Source organism: Mastigoproctus giganteus, chromosome 9 (genome assembly GCF_048544385.1).
Source record: "Mastigoproctus giganteus isolate SK-2022 chromosome 9, ASM4854438v1, whole genome shotgun sequence".
NCBI classification, from domain to species: domain Eukaryota; kingdom Metazoa; phylum Arthropoda; class Arachnida; order Uropygi; family Thelyphonidae; genus Mastigoproctus; species Mastigoproctus giganteus.
The window spans coordinates 127977832-128002861 of NC_143583.1; the positions used below are offsets into that span (position 1 = coordinate 127977832).

The 25030-nt window shown below is 39.0% G+C and overlaps 1 protein-coding gene across 1 annotated transcript; it reads right to left on the minus strand.

The window, feature by feature from the left end:
* Positions 1-6050: 6050 nt before the first annotated feature.
* Positions 6051-6938, minus strand: LOC150080716 (uncharacterized). Its single transcript, XM_090380795.1, has one exon. It carries the CDS (start codon positions 6936-6938, stop codon positions 6051-6053), a length of 888 nt encoding a protein of 295 aa, XP_090236921.1.
* Positions 6939-25030: the final 18092 nt, after the last annotated feature.

Genomic DNA, 25030 nt, shown 5'->3' on the forward strand with positions numbered 1-25030 from the left:
CAAAGAACATTCATAATTGCAGACATAACGCTTCGTAACCTTATTTGCTTTAGCGCTTAACGCGCACACATCAAACTAGATGCAACCTTCAACGATGACAGTAACAGTTCTATTAATTAAAAAAAGAAGAAGAAATTTGGACATAGTAAGCAAAGGGGGAAGGGCGGTTATCATCCCATATTTTCAGTCTGTTAAGTAGAATGGTTTTTTTTTTTTTTTTTTTAATCTTAAATTCGGGTGTTCTCGGCACAGAACATAATGAATACAAACACATCGCGAGTGACAATTACTTATAAAAGATCAATCGAACGGCACGTGCAGATATCCCGATAACATCTGTTTAGGCGTAGTAGCAGATATCACTTTGCACATCTGTTACTCTGCACGATGCATTTTAGTAATGGTATTGTAGAATCACATAATACACTATTTTAGGCTATTTTCAATTTCGTGCAGTAAGCAGACCGCTGGAAATGTTCTCTGGTGTGAATTTGCCTTCCAGCCCTCTCCTGCAGCTTATGTACTCAATGTTCTATTGCCAGTCTGTTAATATTGTTCATTCGAGTATTTTGGGCTGTAAGCCATTGTCTCGCAGACAGCTTTGAATAAAATATCTAAATTCATTACAGATTTAAGTCGCACCCACCACTGTAATTATATCGTCCGTTGATGTGCTTGTCTTTTCACATTCAGACTGCTTTTGCATATCGGATTCTAGTCCTAGTTTCTAGCGAAATAATTATCCGAAGTACCCACAAGCACATTTTCGAAATCCTTCAGAAAAAAAAAAAAAAGAGGGTTTCTTTTAAAAATATATATTAATTTAACCAGTCGCAACACCTATCGTGAATAAGCTGACACAAAACTGCTACTGGACAATTTTAGACAAACATTTATTTCTTCGAAATATGATTACCCATCCATATTTCTGCGTAAATTAATGACGTCATATTTTATACTTGTTTTCGTAGAATAATTTGGTGAGTCGCACAATGTCTGCTTCTCATCCTGACAGCCCTCGCATTAACAAGATGTGAACCAGATGAGAAGCCACTCTGATCAACATTTAGGGTCGATGGACACCAGAGCCTTTCGCCGACGCTACCTTCATGTCGGGTTACTTCGCTCGACACACCGGATGGCTGCGCCCAAAATGTCACTGCACATTGCATCCATACGACAATACCACGCCCACATATCGACTAGTCCGACGTTGTTTATGAAGATTGAGCGTTACCTCCGCATGCACACAGGTACAGTAACGTCGTTTACGAGCCTGGGAACTATCACAGGTGTACTACTAATCAAAAATTAGACAGGAATGGGGAACGAGGGGGAGGGATATTCTCTTTATTAGCGTCCAGATGCTCTAAACAGCCCGTCCCGAAATAACCTTCTCCTCATAAACAACGCCGTTCGAAAACCTTCCTCCTACACTCTAAAATATTGCAGCCAAATTTAATCTGTCATTAGGCTTAAGGTTTATCACAAAAGACACGGGACTTTACATTTCCCTCGCAACACTTCTCCTCTAATTGAATTAGAATTTTGCAGCACGGCAAAGCATCCTTCACGGTTTTTGGGTTTAACATTATGCTCGTCATTTGGTAGGCACAAGTTTTCTTTTGGTTCTGCCTTAGGCGATGCACCTTATTCGTTCATTTAGCCGTCTGCAACGCAAGAAGGGAACTTAATTGCAGCAGACAGATCGGAATTCCCCGCGGGTTGATCCATCGTCTTAGCAGCACTAAAAGCGGAGATGTTTGTGTCGACTGCTGCATCCAGAGAGCAGCGACGAAAAGCTGCTGCTTAGACTCAAACAGCGAAAGAAACTTTCTTTTTATGGCCCATTAGGTAGTTACGTCGCACGAGGGGCAACTGTTACAGTAGCGAGATAAAAATCCACGTACCGATCTGCTTCTTTTCCACAGTACCTTTTTTTTTTTGCCCACACTGGTACAGAAACGCCCCCTAACGACAATATATATTTTCAATGCACGTCTCAAGGGGAAAAAACATCAATGTCTGAAATTATTCATGATATCTGAACCGCCGGGTACAACTTATTAATATAATTCACCACTATCCTCCCCATCTTTGGCCCGTCATTGCGAACACACCCAGTCCACATCACTTTGTGTAATTTGCTTCCTTAATCACTTTAACCTTCAACTCGCCAGAGGTTTCTTGACTGCCTGGCTTCCAAGAATAATTTATCGCTTAAGTCTGTAACGTCCACTTTTTAATTAATCGGCCATAACCTATAAATTATCATAATATTTCTTCGCTGTAGAGAATTTGGTTGGTTACAATCAAGCTCACGTAATGACCCTGCTGTTTTTAATCTCCAGAAATGTGTACTCTCAAGAAGCAGAAATATTTTTAGAATATAAGAAAGGTTGACTTCGGTTAACGTGTAGTAACATCAGTCGTGAATGGAAGAAAATAAATCCAGCAAGTACCATACATGTTCTGGCTTTTCCTGATTAAAAATATCTCTATAAATTCTCCAGACAGTTCGGAGAATTCTTGTCAGGCACAAATCTAAAAAAGGGACAGGACCCTGGGATGAAAATATAAAAATGGGCGCCTTAAGGTGAATTAGGGTATTACGGGTTTGAAAGGGCGGTTTGTCTGTTTTGTAGATGTAATATATCGGAGTTCCCGTGGGAAAAGTTATCAACGTGACGCTGATTATATGCTACAAATGACATTTCGAAATAATATTTAGAATTGACAAAATAGCTTAAGAAATTAAAGCGTAGCCTTGATAGTTTTGAAAAATTATTTATTCCTGTTATATTTAGAAGTATTACCAAAATTCTGCAATTAAAAATTCACAATGAAAATCATTATGAACGTAGGGCATTCAACATTACAAATCCTTCATGAACAATCGCATATGAGTGTCATTCGAAATCGCAATAAATTGCGTTTTACATCGATAACCATCTCTTATTTGTCTACCACTCAGTCCTAATGGACTAAAATGAGTCTCGCGAAAGATATTTGAGCTGAAGAGAGTAATAAATGAAAGAGGTGAGTAAATGTATGATCAGTTAATCATCTCTGGAAAAATAACGGTAAATGGCACGGATAGGAGGAGAATAGATTGTCTTTAATGAGTCTCTTGGGTGATCGCTAATTAAGAAAAAAGCTCATCAACCTCTTAGATAAATATTTGTACTGGATCGTGTTTAATAGAATTCCTTGATGGGTTTGCTCTGTCAAAGAATGAGTTCTGCTGCTGCTTTACCCTACTGCGCATTACACAGCGCGCATCCATTGGTAATTTTTGTATAAACTTAATAATAAGACGCAGTTAGTAAGGCAGAAAGATTCGACATAAGTTGGAGTATTAACGTAACAAAACTGTGCAAATATTTTGCCCTATATGAACTCGTACAAGTATGTAAATAAATGGCAATGAAAACAGGATATTACTTGCTAGTTGTAATCTAATCCAGGGACGGGCAAACAGGGTGGCAGACGGGGTCAGAAAGATTCGACATAAGTTGGAGTATTAACGTAACAAAACTGTGCAAATATTTTGCCCTATATGAACTCGTACAAGTATGTAAATAAATGGCAATGAAAACAGGATATTACTTGCTAGTTGTAATCTAATCCAGGGACGGGCAAACAGGGTGGCAGACGGGGTCTATCCGTGCATGTTCTAATCAATAAGTATGTAGATTTCATGTTAGTTTAAAAATAATAATAATAAGTGTAAACATAACAATTAGAAGCGTCAATTTTTCAGTGACGTCACTCAATTGGAAACAGCGTGTTCTCTAAGCTGCACGCGACCATGCTTAATTTAGCAAATAACGTGTTTTGCCTACTGATACATTGGTTTATGTTTCATAAAAGATTGTCGAGTCTGACACGCCAATGAGTACATACTACTTCACTAAAACGGGCAAAGGGCCATTGGGGAAAATTATTTCAAACACGCATCACGTGTTTGCAGTTTAATAGATAAAGAAAATAATCAGGGGAACCTACAAACCTTGTAAAGTTCTCCTTAAATCGTTGTAAATCCTTGTAAAGTTCGATTCGAAATCATGAAAAGGGCAAATTAGAGAATTATTTTTGACTGTCGGTGTAATACTTATTAAAACAATAATTGGAAAATAGAACAAGAGTTGCTTTGATGTATTTCGAATAAAATATATATTTTTTTTATTCTACAGGTTGTTTACAGCTGCAGTGTTTATGGTATTCTGGATGTCTGCACGCACAAAAGATCCATAAAAGGATTTTCCAGCCTTTTTTTTTTTTTATCTTTACGTGTCAACGTGTAGGAAGAACGTAGCATTCCTTCCCAAAGGAAGCAACAAAGCGAGATAATTGAGATTCTTTGGACCACAAAATAACTAATCTATTGTTCACGAACTAATAGCTTGATTCCTTAGCTCTTAATTCTCATTACTGATTTCCGTTTCCTCTGCAACATAGCACTAACAAAGCAGCATTCTCGTGCATGTCGCCATCTATCGGAATAAAATATAAGCACGATGGAATATATAGTTTGGTTACCTGCGCGATTTTTTATGGCAGTGAAAGGAAAGGAGGGATTTGGCATTTTCTGTATTGTGCGCACAGATGCGAATTCTCATGCCCACCGACTGCTTAAAATTGTTTTCTTAAAGATATAAATCTAAGAATGTGTTTATATTGGTAGCGAAAAATAGCGTAGATAATAGAGCATGCGCAGCTGAGTTTACTGCGTAGAAATAACCAGTATGGACAGGCAGAAATGTTTTTAATAATATATGAAATAAGTGACAGATTATAACTAGTTAAACTTATTTAGTTATTCATTCATTCATTCACTGCATAGCTACAAGAAGTACAGTTTTAGATTAAAGTCTTTTTTTCCGCGTAATTAAAACAAAATAAACTGCGTTCACTTAATATGTAAGTCACGCTGAATCAGTCAAAGATCTACAGGGGGGAGGGTAGTTGGCGCATTTCTTGAAATCGCGAACTGAAAAGTACGAAACAAATATTTTAAATAAAACCACCCCTATCATTGAGGGAGTTCATGTCTCTATATTCAGCATCCTTTAGGTACGCTTATGTTTGCTATTGCACGAATCATTTTCTGTTTATCATTAATCCAAAATTTTTAGTTTATTATTTGGAATTTTGAAATTGTTGAATTACGAGGCTGAAGGGAAGGAAATCCTCTAAAACTAGAAATTATAGATAGCTATACACTGAATATCATTTCGATGGAGCATATAAAATTAACTGGTAAAACTCCAGAACACGGTGCCCCTTTGACAATTACGTCGAGAAGAAGAGGGGGAAAGCAGTGACGTACGGTTCGTAACTCCGCCCACTCACTGCGTTCCCCCTCTTCTTCTCGACAACTGCACGCGGCGAATGTCACGCGACATAATAGTATGGCGGAACCGAAAAAGAACGAAATTATCGGCAACAGTAATTTTTTCGAAGCAGCAGGCAAAATAATTGCAAATTAAACACACTAATTTCGTTCTTCAAAACAAAAAAAATAATAATGAGACGCAGCAAACGACCAATTTTCGACAAATAACTGGCGAAGTCCCGCAAAAAGGTAACCTACCATTTTTAATTAAACACAAACGAAAGACAATAAAAAACGTAATTCCCAATTCATAAACGTTCTTCAAAACGAAAAAAAAAAAAATAATGAGACGCACCAAACGACCAATTTTCGACAAATAACTGGCGAAGTCCCGCAAAAAGGTAACCTACCATTTTTAATTAAACACAAACGAAAGACAATTAAAAACGTAACTGTCATTCTATTTTTTTTTCGTCCAACGACTGGTTTTTGCTTGAATCCTTCCCGAAGTCGCGTAAAAACCTAACCTTTTTTTCCTAAACAGAAACGAAAGTCAATTAAGACGCGCAACGAATAATAAAATTTGTCTTTGCATAAGCACAAAACGGCAACATAAATTTTTTTTTTTTTCCGAAAACAACGCAACCGACAATACTAGGTTAATGATACGTGAAAATAACACAGAAATACAAATGAAACTAAACTCACCTCATCAGTCCTGGCCTGTTGGCTTATATACCTCCCGAACCCCCTGCAGGAAAGCCATGGTCCGATTTTCGCTGCCAGAGTGCATACGCCGCCACATATATTCTCCGAGGTACGAGTCGAACTGACCATCCACTGTTCTAGATGGCAGTTGCCGTTTAATGGCACTCCACGTTCCCTCGATACTGTTGGTGTTTGCTCCAGTTTCAGGGTCGGTAAAATGAAGCGAGTGGTTTACCGCAATATGCTTAAAACCTTCATCCTCCAGACAATCATAAGACTTCCAGCAGTCCGAAACAATAGTAGTTCCGGGCAAAATGGAAGTCTTAATGATGTCAAGGAGGACTTCTTTACTCCTACTTTCAACAACCCTGAAAAAACACCGTGATGTGCCTCGTTCAATCCCACCAAACACCCAGTGCCCATTCACTCTTTTTCCTCTATTATACTTTCTCTTGCCAAACTTGCTCTCATCAATTTCAACAACAACACCCTCCCCGCCTATCATACTCCTTTCGCTCAAACACAGCTGCACACACACTTCTCGACAAAAACTACGCCAGTCACTCACCGTGGTTTGACTCACACCCATCTCACTCAAAACATATTCACATGGTACCTTCTCCGCCCAATAATGGGTGAGAAGAAGGACCTCAATCATTCTTAATTTACTTTCAGCAAACCACGATCCCTTTCGTACAGACCTTTTAACGTGATGAGAATTGGCCCCTTTCTTTCTGCACACCCACTCAAATATATCCCTAATGTCCTTTCGCTCGGCCAATCTCATCACACATCCACACTGAAAACACTTATATTCAGAAGCAATCAAATTCACACTCATACACCACTCAATCACAGCCTTACATCCGTCCCTTTCTAAACCATGCAACATTCTCGCACTCACTCGCTCCATTGGGACTAAACAGGCAGAAAAAAAACACAAAACAGACAAAAAACACAAAAAGAAACAAAGAAATAAAAAAAACAAGAAAATGTGACGGCAGCACACAGCAGCAAAAAACAAAGAAACAGTTTACCCGCAGGATGGAACGGGATAACGACAAATTAGGCAATAACCAGAAAACCACGAGGCAATAACAAGAACGACAAACTAAAACCAACAATTAGCACCTTACGCAACAAACGCCAGCATTCAAAAGAAAGAACACGCAACGAATTTCGCATTTACCGCTCCAGTGACGTCGTATCACGTGACAACCACGTGAAACGAAGAGGGGATGCAGTCAGTAGGCGGGGTCAAAACCTGTCAATCACTGCTTCCCCCATTCTAACAGCCAATTACAAGGGGGCACCGTATATTGGAGTATGGCGAATTAACTATTATCTCCTCACTAATCAATCTATTTTTATCTCATTTACAAAATATCGCCGAATTCAGAGGAAAAAAATCGAAAGCTTTTAATTAAATACAACGTCAGTCATTAGTTACACATTCTCGGTTAAAACTAAAAATAATTAAAATAAAGGTAATACTCCAGAACACGGTGCCCCTTTGACAATTACGTCGAGAAGAAGAAGGGGAAAGCAGTGACGTACGGTTCGTAACTCCGCCCATTCACTGCGTTCCCCCTCTTCTTCTCGACAACTGCACGTGGCGAATGTCACGCGACATAACAGTATGGCGGAACCGAAAAATAACGAAATTATCGGCAACAGTAATTTTTTCGGAGCAGCAGCCAAAATAATTGCAAATTAAACACACTAATTTCGTTCTTCATAACGAAAAAAAAAATAATGAGACGCAGCAAACGACCAATTTTCGACAAATAACTGGCGAAGTCCCGCAAAAAGGTAACCTACCATTTTTAATTAAAAATTAACTTTCGTAACCTACCATTTTTAATTAAAAATGGTAGGTTACGAAGACAATTAAAAACGTAATTCCAATTGAAAAAGGTTCTTCAAAACGAAAAAGAAATAATGAGACGCAGCAAACGACCAATTTTCGACAAATAACTGGCATAGTGCCGCAAAAAGGTAACCTACCATTTTTAATTAAACACAAACGAAAGACAATTAAAAACGTAATTCCTAATTGAAAAACGTTCTTCAAAACGAAAAAATATATAATGAGACGCAGCAAACGACCAATTTTCGACAAATAACTGGCGAAGTCCCGCAAAAAGGTAACCTACCATTTTTAATTAAACACAAACGAAAGACAATTAATTAAAAACGTAATTCCCAATATACATTTTTTTTGTATGGCCACTAATACATCTGAATTAACACGTGCAACGAACAATAAAATTGCTCTTTGCATAAGCACAAAACGGCAACATAGAATTTTTTCTTTTTTTAAAAAAAAACCGCAACGGACACAATACTACGTTAATAATACGTGAAAATAACACAGAAATACAAGACAAACTAAACTCACCTCACAGCAGCAATAAACAAAGAAACAGTTCACCAGCAGGATGGAACGGGATAACGACAAACTGAAAACCACGAGGCAATAACCAGAAAATGAAGAAGTAACAACTCACCTCCGTACGCACTAAAAACCAACATTCAAAAGAAAGAATATACGCAACGAATTTCGCATTTAGCGCGCTCCAGTGACGTCGTGTCACGTGACATCCACGTGAAACGAAGAGGGGACGCAGTCAGTAGGCGGGATCAAAACCTGTCAATCCCTGCTTTCCCCCCGTTCTGACAACCAATTACAAGGGGGCACCGTATATTGGAGTATGGCCAAAATAAATGCTGTTAAAAAGGAATATGGGCTGTTACAAAGAAATATAAAATTACTTTTTAGATTTATTACGCTCACCTACCTTCTTCGGAATAAATCAGGCGCTTTGTCTAGTAGATCCAAATGTTCACTATATTTCTACTTTCTGACAGGTTAGAAAGAAAATGAACCGTTCATTTTATCACCACAATTTACAAAAAGACCACATCAAATTCTTTACTACGACGAACATTATCCACTGGGTTTCGAGAACGATATAAAAAAAAAGTCTTAACAGCCGTTCATTTTTTGCATAATCATTGCTTTACAGCAAGGAGAAGATAGAGTGCGCTGGTTGAAATATGCAACATTAAAAGTACTGATTAATCTTTATAAATTAATTTATTTATAAAGATTATATAATAGGAGGTAAGTATTAAAAAAACTGTCGTATTAGAATCACCCAAGAACGAAATTGGATTCGCCCATGTCTATAAATTTCGTCTATAAATTATGTCTATAAATTTCGCGTGTTCTCTGCCGATTTGATGTTTTGCTGGATGAAAAACCCAAGTATTCAGAAGGATGGGAGGGAACCTTGCTATCTATCAACTGGCTCGGCCACGGAGCGGAAAAAAAAAAAAGCCCATAAAAGTTCCTCGCGTCATTGACGGGATTTGAACCCGGGCCTTTTTTTAATAGGTGTCGGAAATGATGACAGTGATTATAATTGTGGTGCTAGATGCGCAGACCAAAACAGGTATGTACAAATCCTAATGATATGCTGTAATTCATAATCACAATTTTTCATAGATGCGTAATTTGTATCATCGTATTTCACGCTATTGTAATGCCAAAGGACACGAGGCTGAGAATGAAGATTGGCAATGAGAGAAATTCATTAGACAAGAACTATCATCAAGTTGGTTATCCTCTAGATACTGAGGTATCTAGAAAATAACTTAGGGTGAGTTGTTCGCGATGTAAAGGTCAAGTGTTGCGTGTGTAGTTTGGAATATCTGATAGATATTCCAGTTGATCAATCTGTGTGAGGTTATAGTAATTGCAAAGACTCAACATCTGACCAGCTGTTACTAGTAAACTAAAACTAGCTGGAGGTGTAAACATTAAAATCGCCAAGGAAAATTTCCCCACTGTTAGGAAAGTTGGACTGGTGAAATTCGAGTTTCAAAGAGTTCCGAGTGATTAGTCGAGTTGGGATATCGACAGAGGCAACGGATGAATTTGATAGAATGGGGTAGAGATTTTAAGCCAGAGGAGATTAAAAAAGGGAGATTTAGGAAATCTGACAAGAAATATCAGAACAGGGATATTCACAATGTGGTAACCTTTGAAGTAAAAGAAATCATAAAGCGAATAGTTGCTGTAATTTAAACAGTAACAGTAGATGAGACAACCGATTATTGGAATTCTGTCAGAAAAAGTAAGTGGGGTATGGCAGACTGCAGTGAAAATGAACATCGCTAAGATTGCAGTTGGGACCATACAGATTTATTAAATGAATTAGAATGTTTAGATCTTTTCGCAGATAGGTTTGGTCCTCATTGTGAGATATAATTATATCTCACAATGAGGACCAAACATAAATTAATCAATATAAATTAATTAATCTCAATTAATTAATATTAATTGAGACTATACTATAATAGCACGTGGTAAATTTGTGTAATTTATTATTGAAACACTACAATTCAATATTATTTGAACGATCTGAACGAATTATTTAAGCGATTGAAATACCTCCATCTTCGCTTAAACTGTTCCGATCGTTCAAAATTGTAGCATTTCAATAATAAATCACTTAAATTTACCACTTGATATAACACTACAGACCCAGTTAATTACGTCATAAGTAATTGGGACACAATAATGAACAATCATGTAGATCCCATCTACCAATTATGCAAAAGCTGGAAAGAAGATGTAGCATGAAGTTGACGAAATGTTTTACATGTGTTTTTCACATGCCAAAGCCTTAGCAATACCATAGCCTCAGTAGCCACGACCTACAGAGAGATTATTTACTTACTAACTCAACCAGAGAACTTCCTAAAGCATTCCACTTAAACCGTTTCAGTCCAATGTATTATCTAGCTGTAGGCATGCGAGACCACTTTGAAACTGGATTCTTAAAATGCATGGAACATTGGGTCTCACGACATTTCCCTCAAAACTTCAAAAAAATGAATTATACAAGATAGTCGAAGAGATGAAGGAAATCTACGCTTTGTTCTGGAGTCTAAGAAAGTTCTATAACAAAACTTCATACTTCCATTTAGTAAGACAGTAATATCATAGTAGGTCATCATCCATTTGGAAAAGTCTAGGTTCAAATTGGAAATGGGTTACGCCAGAAACTAGAGGAATTCTGGCAAGGCACTTAAATAGATCATGGGAGGTTGGTCTCTCTCTCTCTCTCTCTCTCTCTCTCTCTCTCTCTCTCTCTCTCTCTCTGCTTCAGATGAGGATGTGTAGAAAGAAAGATAGAGGAACTCAAAGCAAACCTTACTCATTGAAAGAGACCGCTGAGGAGGTATCGATCTGATGGTTGGTAAATGCAGGTATAATAACCTATATCTTCGAGAGAGAGAGAGAGAGAGAGAGAGAGAGAGAGAGAGGAACCTATAATTGCTATGAGGTATAGGGACATCCTTGAACCTTGTGCCAGCCGATTTTTTTTTTTTTTTTTAAGAGTCCAATAAGCTCCCAGTTCTTTTTAATATTTGATAATTCTCCTCTTTTCCATTAGAATACAACTGGCGGGTGATTTTCTCGGAGTGCGGATACTTCCAGAATGGGAGGTCATGGAGACCTCCAGACCCGAAACTCATTAAACATATGGACTGTTATCGTCTCTCTTTCCAAATATTTGATGTGGATAACACGTGCACAGTTCCAACAACAGTCAACATCATTTTTCCGACTGATACTTGGATTTTGATTTTTTTTGGATGAATATTTTTCTTATGGGGAAATTCCTTGAATTGTCTCTTGTTTTCCCGATAATGCTGGTGAACTCTCACCGCCCTCCCATACCCAGATGGAAAAGTCCCAAGTTCTAAAATTTTTATGAGCTTTTACACAACGTAACGTGGCTGAGTAAGTCGGTCTCAAATAAGGGTTGCATGTTTTTTTTTTTTTTTTTTTTTTCGAAATTCGGGTTTACCGTCCAGCAAACCGACGGAAAATACAAGCAATTACATAGCCCGAGCTGCCTCATAGTCTGTAAGTTGCTCAAAACGCACACCTAACCTAAACTAACGCATGCTGGTAAATCCAGAATCCATTTAGGGGACCTCGCGGGTAGAATGGTTGGTGAGATTGCCGTCCTCCACACACCGGATGAAACACCTGAGTTCGAGTCCCGTCGATGACGTGAGGAATTTTTCTGGGCCTTTTTCACAACGTGGCTGTTAGTTGGTCTCAGAAAAAGGTAGCGTGGTTTTTTCTCCCGGAAAATCGTTTTCTTCCAGCAAACAGAAAATCGACATCTGAACACAAGCAACAGACAATAAACACGGAGCAATATGGTTTTACTAACTGATGCTCCTAAAAACTACTACAACAACAATCCATTTAGGGTTTAACAAGTCTAAACATTTTCGGCAGTCAGACAGTAATAAACACGATATTCGCACACATATTCAAAGATACTTCCATTCAAAATGGCGTAACTTGCAAATGAACATTCATACAGAAAAACTACCGAGCACATACTATTAGCAACTTAGTTGACCCTAGTTTAAACTCGGTCGGCCATCTAACGACATTACTTATGAACTAAGAGGCATCACTTTTCAGATATTCCTCATATGTTTACAAACGATAAAAATATTTTACCGAGAGGCTTTAACCCCATAATAATTCAGGAATTATTCCAAGCAGCTATCAGAGCAATTTATCATGTTCTTCACAAAGCGCTACGGCTGGGGGCTACCAAGTTATTAAACTAAAGATTGAAATATCCTGGTAAACGGTGGGTACGTCATTGTCGTGGATGATATACAGGACCGTTTCGTTCCTCTATCACGCCTAGAAGAGGCTTGGTTTTCGATTCTGGATAAAGGCGAGACTACAAAAAAAAAAACAAAATTATGATATTACGGTCCCATGTAAATGATTACATCTACACATATTGATTCTGTCTGTAAATTGCGTGTGTTCTCTGGTCGATTTTCCTGTTCGCTGAAAGGCGAGACTACAATATTTTAAATCGCGACGGATACTTTAATTTGGTTTGGATCAGGTCTTGTTTGGATGTAACTTCTGGACTAATCAGCAGCTGCCGCTGATGATTCAATCCTTTTATTCTTAATAAAAACGAAAACACGCGAGACTAGAAACAGGAGCCAATTTTTCTATAGCTGAACGTTGTCCTCTATTGGCCGTTTGAGAACCCCAAAGCGTCCCTATGCGCGTGTGTAGGTCAATTTCTGTATAGACGCAATGAGAATCGGTTTTAAAGTGGAACGTTGCTTCGTTCTTGACTTACGCTTACAGCCACATAACATTTAATCAGTTATAACATCGATTATAAATTCAAATTAATAATAGACAAAAGAAATATAAATCAGTAATAAATATAAAAACTATTTACTTTGTACAGTCTTTCGTACAACCTGCAAAATGGCGGATACTTAGAAGTGTACCCTGGACGAATTACGCGGTCTTGCTTATTTCCTAAACATTCTTCCCCTCATTTCTTTGGCTGAAACACATCATCGCGAAGGCGGCCGAGGTAGATTTTAAAAAAAAAAGAAAGGATAAAAAACACTTTTACAGTACTCAGAGAAGTTGCAGAAAATAAATAATAAGAGTGTTCAATCATAGAGAGTCTTATTGAAAACTGAGAGGGGAATCTTTGAGTAGAACTACGCCGTAATTATTTTGAGCTTAGAAAAATATTGACTTCTATAGATCGCGATGATCTGCTGAGTTCGCTTTTTCGCTTCATTTCATGAAGGTACTCGCTCGAGGTTTCTCGAAAGAGGATTCCACTCTTATTTGTAAAACTTTGAAATCATTGACTGTGTGTCCGACGATCAGAAAAAGAAAATTCGGTTTTCTTTCTTTTTGCGTTGGCCAATGAACTGGAAGACCCACTCACGTGAAGGAAAAGAGGGCCACCGAATATTTCTCTGTCTATATGTTACCATGTGCTTCCATCCGAAACGAACGTCATCTGCGATCAATAATGTCATGAAAACAAACAGACGGCCATTTTTATTTTCAGGTGTTCGTTATTTGCGTCGACTTCTAATGCCATAGACGGTTGCTCAGTGTGCCGTTAAGATTTTCTTAAGTCATAAAGCACTTACATACACAAAGATGACGTCATGTTTAGTATCCAATAAATTTCCAACTTCCTATATTCGCACTACAGTAAATTTCACCGAAGCGGGTCACCAGTTTTCAATAAATGCCCTGTTCGGCGAACTGAGTAACAAACCCTGAACAGAATCCAGCCCGGCAAGTGTTTCGTATGAGCTGTCAGAGACACTTGGTTCTATGTCATGTGTCTGACCATGCCACGAGTTTTTAAAGCATCATTACACTTTCTAATAAAGCAGTCTGTAGTCGTTATTTTACTTGGATATGTATGACACTTCCATGAACGTGGAAGTCTGGGGAGGTCGTAAAAGTGAAACTTTTTCGCAGTCTCTGTTATTCTGTGGAGAGTTGGAAAGGAAGTTATTTGGAGCCAAGAAGGCGGAAATATAAATGTAAGAACAAAAAGACAGAAAACCGGATAACAAAATAATAATCGGCAGACTGAAAGACAGAAAAATATCGGGTTAAAGAAAAACATAAAACTAGAAAACATAAAGAATTGGGGGTGGATGAAAAATAAAATAAGAGATGCGAGCAGAAAGAAAATAAAATCGAAATAAACTTAAAAAGTAGACAGAATAAGTATAAGTAGACAGAGATGACTGAAGGGATAGCACGCACGTATACAACCATACATACACTGTCCACTGATATCCAGACATCTGTTTATCTGCAAATAACCTTCATTTACAGGAAAACTAATAACGTGTGCTGAAACCTTTAGCTGTTATGACAGCCTGCAATCTATGTGGAACACTCTCCGCCAATTATCTGTAAATCTCCAATATCTTGCACCATTCGTTCTTCAAAGCAGCAACCAGTTGGTCTCTCTTTTTTGGTTAGTCGTCTCTCTCGCATCCAACGATCCAGTTCATCCCAGATGTCCTGTTGGTAAAGATATTGGCTTTCCCAGACGTGCTGCCACAACGTAGGTAACGCTTTACTGTTCAGAAAGTCTAGATAGACCTCAGCATTTATGATTTTTACAAATGCAACCAACGGTCGCAGGCTAAACCATGAAAAATAGCCCCAGACCATCACGCACCTGCCAAACGTCTTTGTCAAGACGATATAGTCTGGGGCAAGTAGCTCTCCGAGCATCCGCCACATCCAGGCACGAACGACAGACTGGTAGACCACGTACCGTATCTCGTTACTCCAAAGCACAGCTTTCAATTGGTCTGTGGTCCAAGACTGACGGCTCTTACAAAAAACTAGATCTGGCATTAGTCGGGGTAATTAGTGGATTGGGGATAGCTGCACAACCGTGGTAACCCATATCATGCAGCGTTCTACGCACTGTACTGCTGCTGACATGTATCCCAATCGTCTCATTGAGGGCGTGTGTGTGTGCTACGAAAACGCCATCCTGCTTTCCAAGCAAATAATTCTTTGCAGAGCTCGCCTATCACGTTCCTTAAATTTCAGTTTTCCAGGTCGTTTCTTGATTTTCAAAGAATTTTCAAAATACATAGACTGCTAACTGCTAGTGGTCTCTTAGATGATGAGGCCATGAATTTTTTTCTACAAACAAGGTCCAAGAGTATATTTGGAGCAGTATTTCATTCAATACTGACCACAAACACTTTAAATCGTTTGAGAGGGCATTTGCTAAAACAACTCTCGTTTTAAAATATATTCGTGATACCTGCCCCTTTCTGGTAAATCGCAGTCAAACAAAAGACTGTATTTTTGTTTGTATATTGAAGAAAAATGTCTTTGTATACGGATTCGGAATATTGAACTTAGTTCAGTATTTCTGTAGTGAGACCAAATATCGAAGCTGTCCCTCGGAGATATTCATCAATGCCACTTCAAACTCGAAATCAATAAAACGATACATAATGGGGACGTCTTCCCCTATAAACATTAAAACAATTCAAAGCTCAAAAAGACATATAAACATGTAAATTCGAATAAATGTGTAAAACGAAATTAATTCGAAATAATATTAATACGCCATGCTCAAGTTCATACAAATCTAATTATTTTAACCACGCATGTAGGAGTATTTGGCTACCAAATCACTAGATAGGCGCTCGATTCACTCGACTGAGCCAACAAAAGCACCAATCGTTGATGGAGAAACATTGAAACCTATTGAGATACTCGTATTTACCCTTCCCTCTGTAGAGTGCTTTAACAGACGTATATTCGTCCTAACTTTCTTTTCCCTTCGGTACACAAAGTGTTGTTCAATGTACAGCGTGTTGTTCCTCGAGTTCAAAGTCTTTGGAGACCTCGTGTGAAGTGTTTACCTGTCGACGCTGCTGATAACAAGACTCGATCGATCATCCCTAATGCCTACCCGAAAGTTCCCTTCCTATTGTCGGTCTACGGAGTAGCATCAGTCGCTGGAACCCCCATGGGATTAACAGAAACATGACTGCCAAACGTTCCAAAACATTACGGTCTCGAGACACAAAGCCCTTTCCTGTCGCATGGGCAAGTTATGGTGTTTCGGTGGATTTAACTCATCGCTGAATTCTCAAATGGTGTGTCATTTTCTGAGTATGATTTCGCATACAACTTTGCAACCACGTAAGTGAAGATTTCAGTTGCTGCTTTTAAACCAGTTCTGTGTGAGACTTCTATGCAACAATAAATTCTATCTACTTGTATTTTTTTTTAATTAATACATTTTATATGAATCACCCAGGACATGTCCTGGTAAGCAGGACATTAACAGATAAAAATCTTTAAAAACAGTGTACATTCATTTATACATCAACAGGTATAAAAAAATCATACACATTACTTTTATTTTGGTTCACTAGAAGAGTTTGTGAGGATATGCATTATTTGCAGTAGTAGTAAGGTTTTAGGAGCATCAGCAACTAAGACCATATTGCTCTGTGTACATTGGCTGTAAATTGCGAGTGTTCTGAGGTCGATTTTCTGTTTGCAGGACATTTCCGGGAAAGAAACCCATTCTACCCTCGCATGAGACCGACTAACTCAGCCATATTGTCAAAAAGGCCCATAAAATTGCTCATGCCATTGACGGAACTTAAACTCAAGCCTTTTCCACCCGGTGTGGGGAGGACGGCATTAACTGCAGACCATATGCTTGGGTGCCAAGCGCCAAGGTAACTAAACCTAAGAGGCGTCTGTGCATTGAGTCCGTAACTACGTATATTCTTCAGTATTGAAGAATATACGTAGGTTGCCTGCTTGCTTGGAAAACAACCCGAGATTCCGGGAAATAAAACCATGCAAACCTCAGAGACGGACTAGCCAGCCACGTTTTGAAAGAAAAAAAAACTCATATAAATCCCTCGCATCTGGACCGATTCGAACCCAATCCTTTGTCATACAATATAAAAGCACAATAATCGTAACCACTTAGCTACCTGCGAGGATCAGCGTTTCTGAAACGCTGGTTTCTGAAAAACCAACCGAAACTTTAGAAGTTTCGGTTGGTTTATTCCTAACTGGTAGTTGGACATTTAAATTTAGAGAGATTCAACTTCACTTTTAATGGCCACTACCGAGATCACTCTTACTGAGACTAGCAATCATCGCTTACTTCCGGCATACGAGTCACCTAAAATCAAGGATGTCCCAATGCTCCACAGAGTCTTGGAGTTATCCGAGGAACAAGCCATCTGTGATGGATGAATGTTCTTAGCTAGAACACAACCTAATAACCACTCCAAGAGAAGTATAGGCCGTGCATTATTAATAACCCCCGTGACACGTTGATGTCACGTAAGACGCAGAAAGGAGATAAAGTTCGAGATGCGTTCTTACGTGTGGAAAGCCGATAATTGGGAGATTTTTTTTTTATCTTTACCGATCTGTGAGAAGCTGTTTCATTCCCTGTGGCTTACAGAATTCTACACTACACTGATTCTGCTTATTAGCTGGAAATACACGCCTCGCAAAAAGTAAGGATAACAAGGCGATAAAAGCCGCTCTTAGGCAAGGTCGATTATTTGACTAACCTAAGTTTTCTTAACTCCAACTACGTTTAAGGGATTCTACAGCAATGCGTCAATAATTTAGAAATTGGATTCGTTTGTTTGTCACATTGAAGCGAACACAGAGTAGTTCACAATCTGTTTATAGTAAACATCATTTAGTGAACACCGTGCCTTGTTACGAAGCCCGAGGACAGTTGTGGAGATGCTAAACATGCCATTACCACAGTGCGACAACCTCGGTTGATCAGTGACTTCCCAAGATGAGCTGTTCGTAAAAGCACTGCTTTAAATTAGCGCAGGTGTCAAAGACATTTGCTGGAATTAATTGGCCTACGCTTAATTAAATCCGATTTTTGACTTCATTTGTTCTTGGAACAGTAGCGCAAGAGTATCGAGGAATGTTGCCAACTGTTGCTGATAGCTTTATAAACTGGATTTTCGACTTGATGATCACACCAAAGGATTATATTATGACCAAAACACAGGGGGAGATGAATTATGCTCTTTGGACACCAAATACGGATTCCAGATAGAGTAATCTGGAATCGCTAATCAGGTACTTTTTGAAAGCCTTTAGCACAGCATTAGCCCTTGTGTCAGCAGACACTAACGAGTTCCAAATACAATAAAACGCCATCTTCGTGCCTTGATAATTTGACAAAGAAGATAACTGAAGAAAGGGAAAGGCAATTTGCTATCCGTACAGAATGAAAAGATAGAAATAATTACCGCAGCAGCTCCACACTATCAGAGTTAAGATTCTGAATACATGACCTTGACAGAAATTCAGCAGATGGCGCATTGGTCGCATTCATAACCTAATAGCGACGTAAATAAAGTAATGTGCTCTAATAAGAATTTAATTGCAAAGAAAAACCAACTGATTAGTATTAGCCATATAGGGCAAGAGAGCACAGGCATTTACTGCACCAGGCAAAAGAAAAGTAAGAAATAATTAATAACTAAAAACAAATTATTATTATTATTATTATTATTATTATTACTAGACATATAGTGCAAGGAAGCCTGAGGCTTATGCTGCACCAGCCAAAAAATTTCCGACTTACCCTATTCCTCCTCACCTAGGCAACTATCCAGATGACATTTGAATTTCTTCAAGCTGAAGCCTCAACTACTGCAAAGACAACTTGTTCCAGTAATTAATAACTCGCTGGATAAAAGAAAAAACTTCCTAAAATCTAGTCAAAATCTCATCCCCTGTAATTTGAATTTATGGCCCCTACTTCTGGAATTCTTCATAACCGTGAAAATTCCACCTTCATTCATTTTAAAAAATTAGGTCAAGGTCTGTGTTCTGAAATGAAATTTACAAAATTCTTTTAATAAGATTTAAATATTACAGAAATTGAACTGAAATAAATTTTAAACTTTTTTTTATCATATACCTTAGCTTAATCCCCTTCAGTTAATTTGCTGGAGCCAACTAAATCTTGGAAATCTTTTAAATCGTAGAAATCTTAATGAGCAGAAACTTAATGAGTAAGTGATGAAAAGAGAGATCGAATTCATCAAATGAACTTCTGATTCCCTGCTCAACACAAAGCTAGTTATACTTTGAGTTGACTTTGCATTAGCAACAACTACCTATTTGAAGCCACCTGTTTCCATTAATACAGCCGTACACGCCTTGGCATGGACTCCACAAAGTGTTGAAGTGCTTAGCTGTGCTACCCATGCATAATACGTCCATTATCAGGTGGATCATCGTAGCATCGAATGTCCGTTTCCAGTAGGTCAAAAACAGTCTCAATCGGATTGAGATTGGGTGAGTTAGGTGGCCATAGGACATGTAGACATACATAACATCTTATGTAGGGGCGGCACCTGAAAGCCAGTTCAATTCTGCCTCGGTGCACTGTGATGAATACAGAACTGTGTGAAAGGCCAGAAATGTATAATTTTATGTTTGTGCAGTGTGTGTTATTGTTGTGTTTAGTTGTTTCTGGCTACTCTTCCAACAAGAAAGCGTTCATCTGGAAAGGCTGCCTAGTGTCCTCCACACAACGAGGAAATGGGACGCAACTACACATGCCCGACCTTGACTATCATGTACTGAATGCCCAAAGCGCGTTTGAAAAAACTCAAAAGAATCCCGTGCCGGAAAGCCGACACCAACGCACACACACAATCATTCCCTTTCACTCAGAATATAGGACAATATACAACGAAGAAAGAAGAAGAAAATAGCATAAAGGGGGAAAGTGGAATAAAGGATACTGCACGACAATGTTATCCAGTGCAGCCCAAAGCAGTCCACAGAGGATAAAAGCCTTCATTTAAACGACAGGAGTAAAGTTATATCCAAAAACAAGTTCAAAATGTAAATATGTTAATCAGGAGTGGTATCAGAAGTCACTAGTTGATGACGATATCACTATACAGAGGAAGGATTGAGTTGCGGAGACGCTTGATAAAAGAAGAGCCAGAGAAATACAACGTCTGTTAAAAACCTGCTTGGCGTGTTTTTAAAAAACCAGAAAATAATTTTTTTCATGAGTTCATCAATACGACAGACGAGGCAGCAGGACGTATTTACATTCAATTGCCTTTTACATTTATAATGTACTTACAATTGTTTGCTTGCATTAACATTGGGGTTGAAGGTCATCCTGCAATTACAAACGGCACTGCAGAAGGTTTTAAGAGCCTGGAAATTATTGATAAAAGGAATGAGTAGCTCCTCACATTCGTGAGACAAGTCTGGAACTGTTGCCTTTATAAGCGATCTTAAGCTCATAAAGATGGCATTCTAAAAAGACATGACATGAAAGGATGGGGAATTCATTGTCATGTTCCCTACCACTTAGCAACCTGCTGGTCCTTGGAGCATGGCACGCTATCTTGCATCTACACACGTCTTGTATGTACGCACGTCTTGCATCCACAATCATTCCACGTTCGGAGTCAGAAAGATCTCAACTCTGACACATTCTTTCTAGATCCTCAAACACTTATCGCCACGTGTGCGAACTACAACCGTATAACAGCCATTCCTGACTTTGAGCCTTCACCAGCATCACAGACCAGTCCATTCCTACACACGATGATGTTGCTAATGTAAACCGAATTCAAAGTAAATGTACGCTGCAAAAGAAAAGGAGTCCACTTTCTCAGCCTTACTTTCATTTCATTGTCCACCCCCCCCCCCCAATATTTTTTATTGATTTCATCACCAACTAAATTTCTCGCATATACAGAGAAATGAGACCGCTGTCTTATTACCCCGTATGATTGATGTCACCGTAATTTCCTAACTGAATATTAGAGCGTTAGCAGAGATGGCTCGAGTTGCTTGTGGAATTCGTGTCGACTGGTATTTCCTCTTGTCTCTCCCATTGTCTATCGGCCCTAAAGTGTGGGGTTCCCTCTGTACATCGTCTCACGCCTAGCGAGACACGATTCAGATAACGAAGCAATCCATCTTTCCCAAAGTTCCTTTCGGATGCTGTCTCTCCACCACAATTGACTTCGTGGCCTTTTCGTTTGTATTGATCGTGAGCGTAGCGGGCAAAGTCAACCGAAGTACTTGCAGCATTATCTCTGAGATTCAAATTCATCGAAAATGTCTTGTAAGTTTTCATTCAAAGAAGAATGGACTCCGACAAAGAAATCACAACACAAAAGATATGATTTCGACATCTAAAACAAACATTCAACTTTTTTTAATTCCTAACTTTGTTAATACACTCAGCTGACAGTTAAAAGAAACTAAAATTCAAAAGAATAACTGTGTCCAGTTAACAAGTGGCATTAGAAGTCTAGAGGAAATCATTGCTGCCACAAGCATCCTTTCCCTTCCTTATAAATATTAAGAAAATCTAAATCTTACTGGAACACGGTCTCCAAGAATATTACATCGTTTCCTTCCAAATTTTCGTCAGAAAGGTAGGTCACTGTGCCAGTTAACTGAACTGCGCGTTTGAGAGCAAGTGATCAGCTGCATGACCTGTAGGCGTCTATTAATATGTAAGTATTATATATTTCACACTCACTATCTAAAAAATTTAGAAACCTTTATTCAATATCTAGTAGGACCATCTTTTGCCAAATTACAGCCCATACACATCGTGGCATGGATTCCAGTAAGTGTCTGAGGGAGTCTAGATTTGACCATTCTTCCATCAGGATATTTGTCAGCTGCAGTATGGTGGTTGGTAGAGAACTGCAAAGCTGAACTACCTTTATCAACATATCTCAAACATTCTCAACTGAATTTAGATCTGGAGAATTAGAGGACAGGGTAGATGTCGGTAACCTTGGGAATGTTCCTCGAATCATTCAGATACAATTTTTGCACAACGGATAGTTGCGTTGTCTTGAAAGAATTCATCACAATTCGGGTGAAAATGAAGCATTGCAGAGTGAAGTTGACCCGATGCAGCAGAAAGATTTATTGGAAGTAACACAATCTTCTAACAGTATGAGAAAGCCCATTCCTATACCAGCAGAACCTAGCCCATATCATGATACCACCTCCAGCCGTTTGAGTGATGGATATAAGACAGTGGATGCAGGGCTCACTACATACTTTTTGGCCAGTGAGTGTATATTATACAGTATTATCATATTACAATATAATGGATTATGAAGTACGTGAAGCATAATATTTTATAAGAAATGTATGCTACTATATGAAGTATTATGGGAACAACTTCGAGTAAAAGAATGCTCCTCACATGATTTACAAGCAATAATCTTTATTCTCTGAATTTACTTATTATGTTGAAAAAAACGTGGACTCGTCGTTGTCAGGCTCCCTTCCGAAATGCGAAAGCCTGGGGCTCTTTTCACCACATAACTAACACCAGACATCCACATAATGAAAAACGAAGAGAGTTGTATACAATATCATTTTATAAAACCAAGAACGAGAACCAAAACTACCTGTAAAGATACTTGAGATAAAGATACTACCTGTAACGAAAATTCACGATGGATATCCACCAACATCCAGCAATCAAACAAAAGAAATCCTTTAATTTCCAACTGTAATCATGTTTCAGTAGACCTGCAAGGACTTGTTTATTCATGTTTTCTAAATACAAACGAGATGTTTTGTAAGTGTCCACGCTGAAGAGGGTGCTCCAGTTATATTTCAACGCATTCAGAGTTGTCTACTCTCCACCCTACTTCTCAAGAAAGTAATTATCGCCACAGACTTGTTGCATGTCTCGCCTTTCGCTAGCTCCTGTTCGTGAAGCTTATTCTAATACAACGGCCATTATTTATTCCATCTTTCGGCCTACTTTCCTCTCAGAAGCAATATCGCGAGATGTCACGGCTGAATTGCTGTTCAATTATCTTACATAATGGATGGCCCATCAAAGACTCGAGAGAAAGTTCACGCAGGCTGGCTGCCCCAAGATTATTTGCTCATGAATATGTAACACTCAGAGAGCTGCTGTGTCGGAAGGATCGGCAAGTCGGAAACGAAGATCAGAACACTAAGTCTCAGATGGGGGCCTGTCACTTGGGATCTGTGTCGCTGCAGCTCCACTCACACCTTTGTAGTTCATTTCATTTAATCATCAGTTTCCATTACGTCGGCACAAAGCTTCCTATACACTCCCCAGATCTCGCATTTCAACAAGAGAAGATGAATATCCTCTGCATCTTCTCTTCACATATAGTTTGTGACGCGAATATAAAATTCCCAAATGAAATTCAACAATCTTCGTCATTTTCTTTTACACTAGCCGTTGGCAAACTCAGGTTAGATTGTTTGTTCTTTGGCCCACAGAACCATCCCGGCGTAGACTGATCGAATTCCTCCTTTCATTTCTTCACCAAGAAAATGAAACTCGGGTGTGCACACTCCCAATAATCAGAACAGAATAGCGCCTCGATAAACCGTAAAAGATAAGTTGGCACCACGTGTATAACAAACATTGTCAAACCACCATGGGAACAGCTTACACGCTGCCGGCTACCGAGGAGAGATATCGTAATGTGTGTGTGGATCAACACGCGTTCAGCATCCTCAGCACGTATTTCATAAACTGCGTGGTACGTGCAAGGCGTGGAGAAACAAACACGATCAAACGGTAACATGCACGGCGGATGCATATTTGAAAGTTTAACCAAAGGCAAACATTGTCCGATGAGTGGAAAAGAGAATTGGGTGCGGAATATAAACTATGCTACCCTGCCGAAAGTATTTGAACACCACTCAAAATAAGCGAATGAGAAATAGTTTCTTTTCCTGTATTTTGTTTTTATTTTATAAGCTTTTCTAAATGGTTATAGCTAATTAACATAGCGTAATGATTACGAAACACTGCCAGCTGAACAAGGCGTTGCGGAGTGGACTTAACATGGTGTTCCAGACTGGTAATACTACCCATGCGTTGCACAATGTGTCCAGAAATGCCGCACATTTTTAGGTGGATGGATGCTCGTAGCATCGAATATCCTTTTCCAATAGGTCTCAAACATGCTCAACTGGGTTGAGATTGGGTGAGTTGGACGGCCATCGGAGGACGCAGAATTCAAATATGTTCTGGAACCAGTGAGCAACCTACCGGGCCTTGTGGCATGGCGAGTTGTCTTCTTGACAGACGCCGGAGTTGTCTGGATACGCTCTCATCATGAAGGGTTGCTCTTGTTCGGCGACGATAGAAAGGTTGGCGTTCCAGTCGAGCCGTTAATTAACGGTGATCAGAGGACCCAGAGCATGCCATAAGACAGTCCACGAATCACCACCGCTTCCAGCCTGCGGAACATCTACAGTACATCCAGGTGTCATGGCACCTGGATGCATCGTTGGATGCTTTCTCCAAATGGAAGTACGTCCATTAGTATGATACAGTTGGAAACGAGATTCATTAAACCAGGCGACAGATTTTCACGTATCGATGGTTCAATGTTGGCGCTGATGATGTACCCAAACAAAGCGCAGTTTCCCATGTCTCGTGATGATAGTCGACTGCCATAGTTATTTTAATTTAATTTTTAATTTTATTTTTAACTGGGCTTGAACTGGGGGTC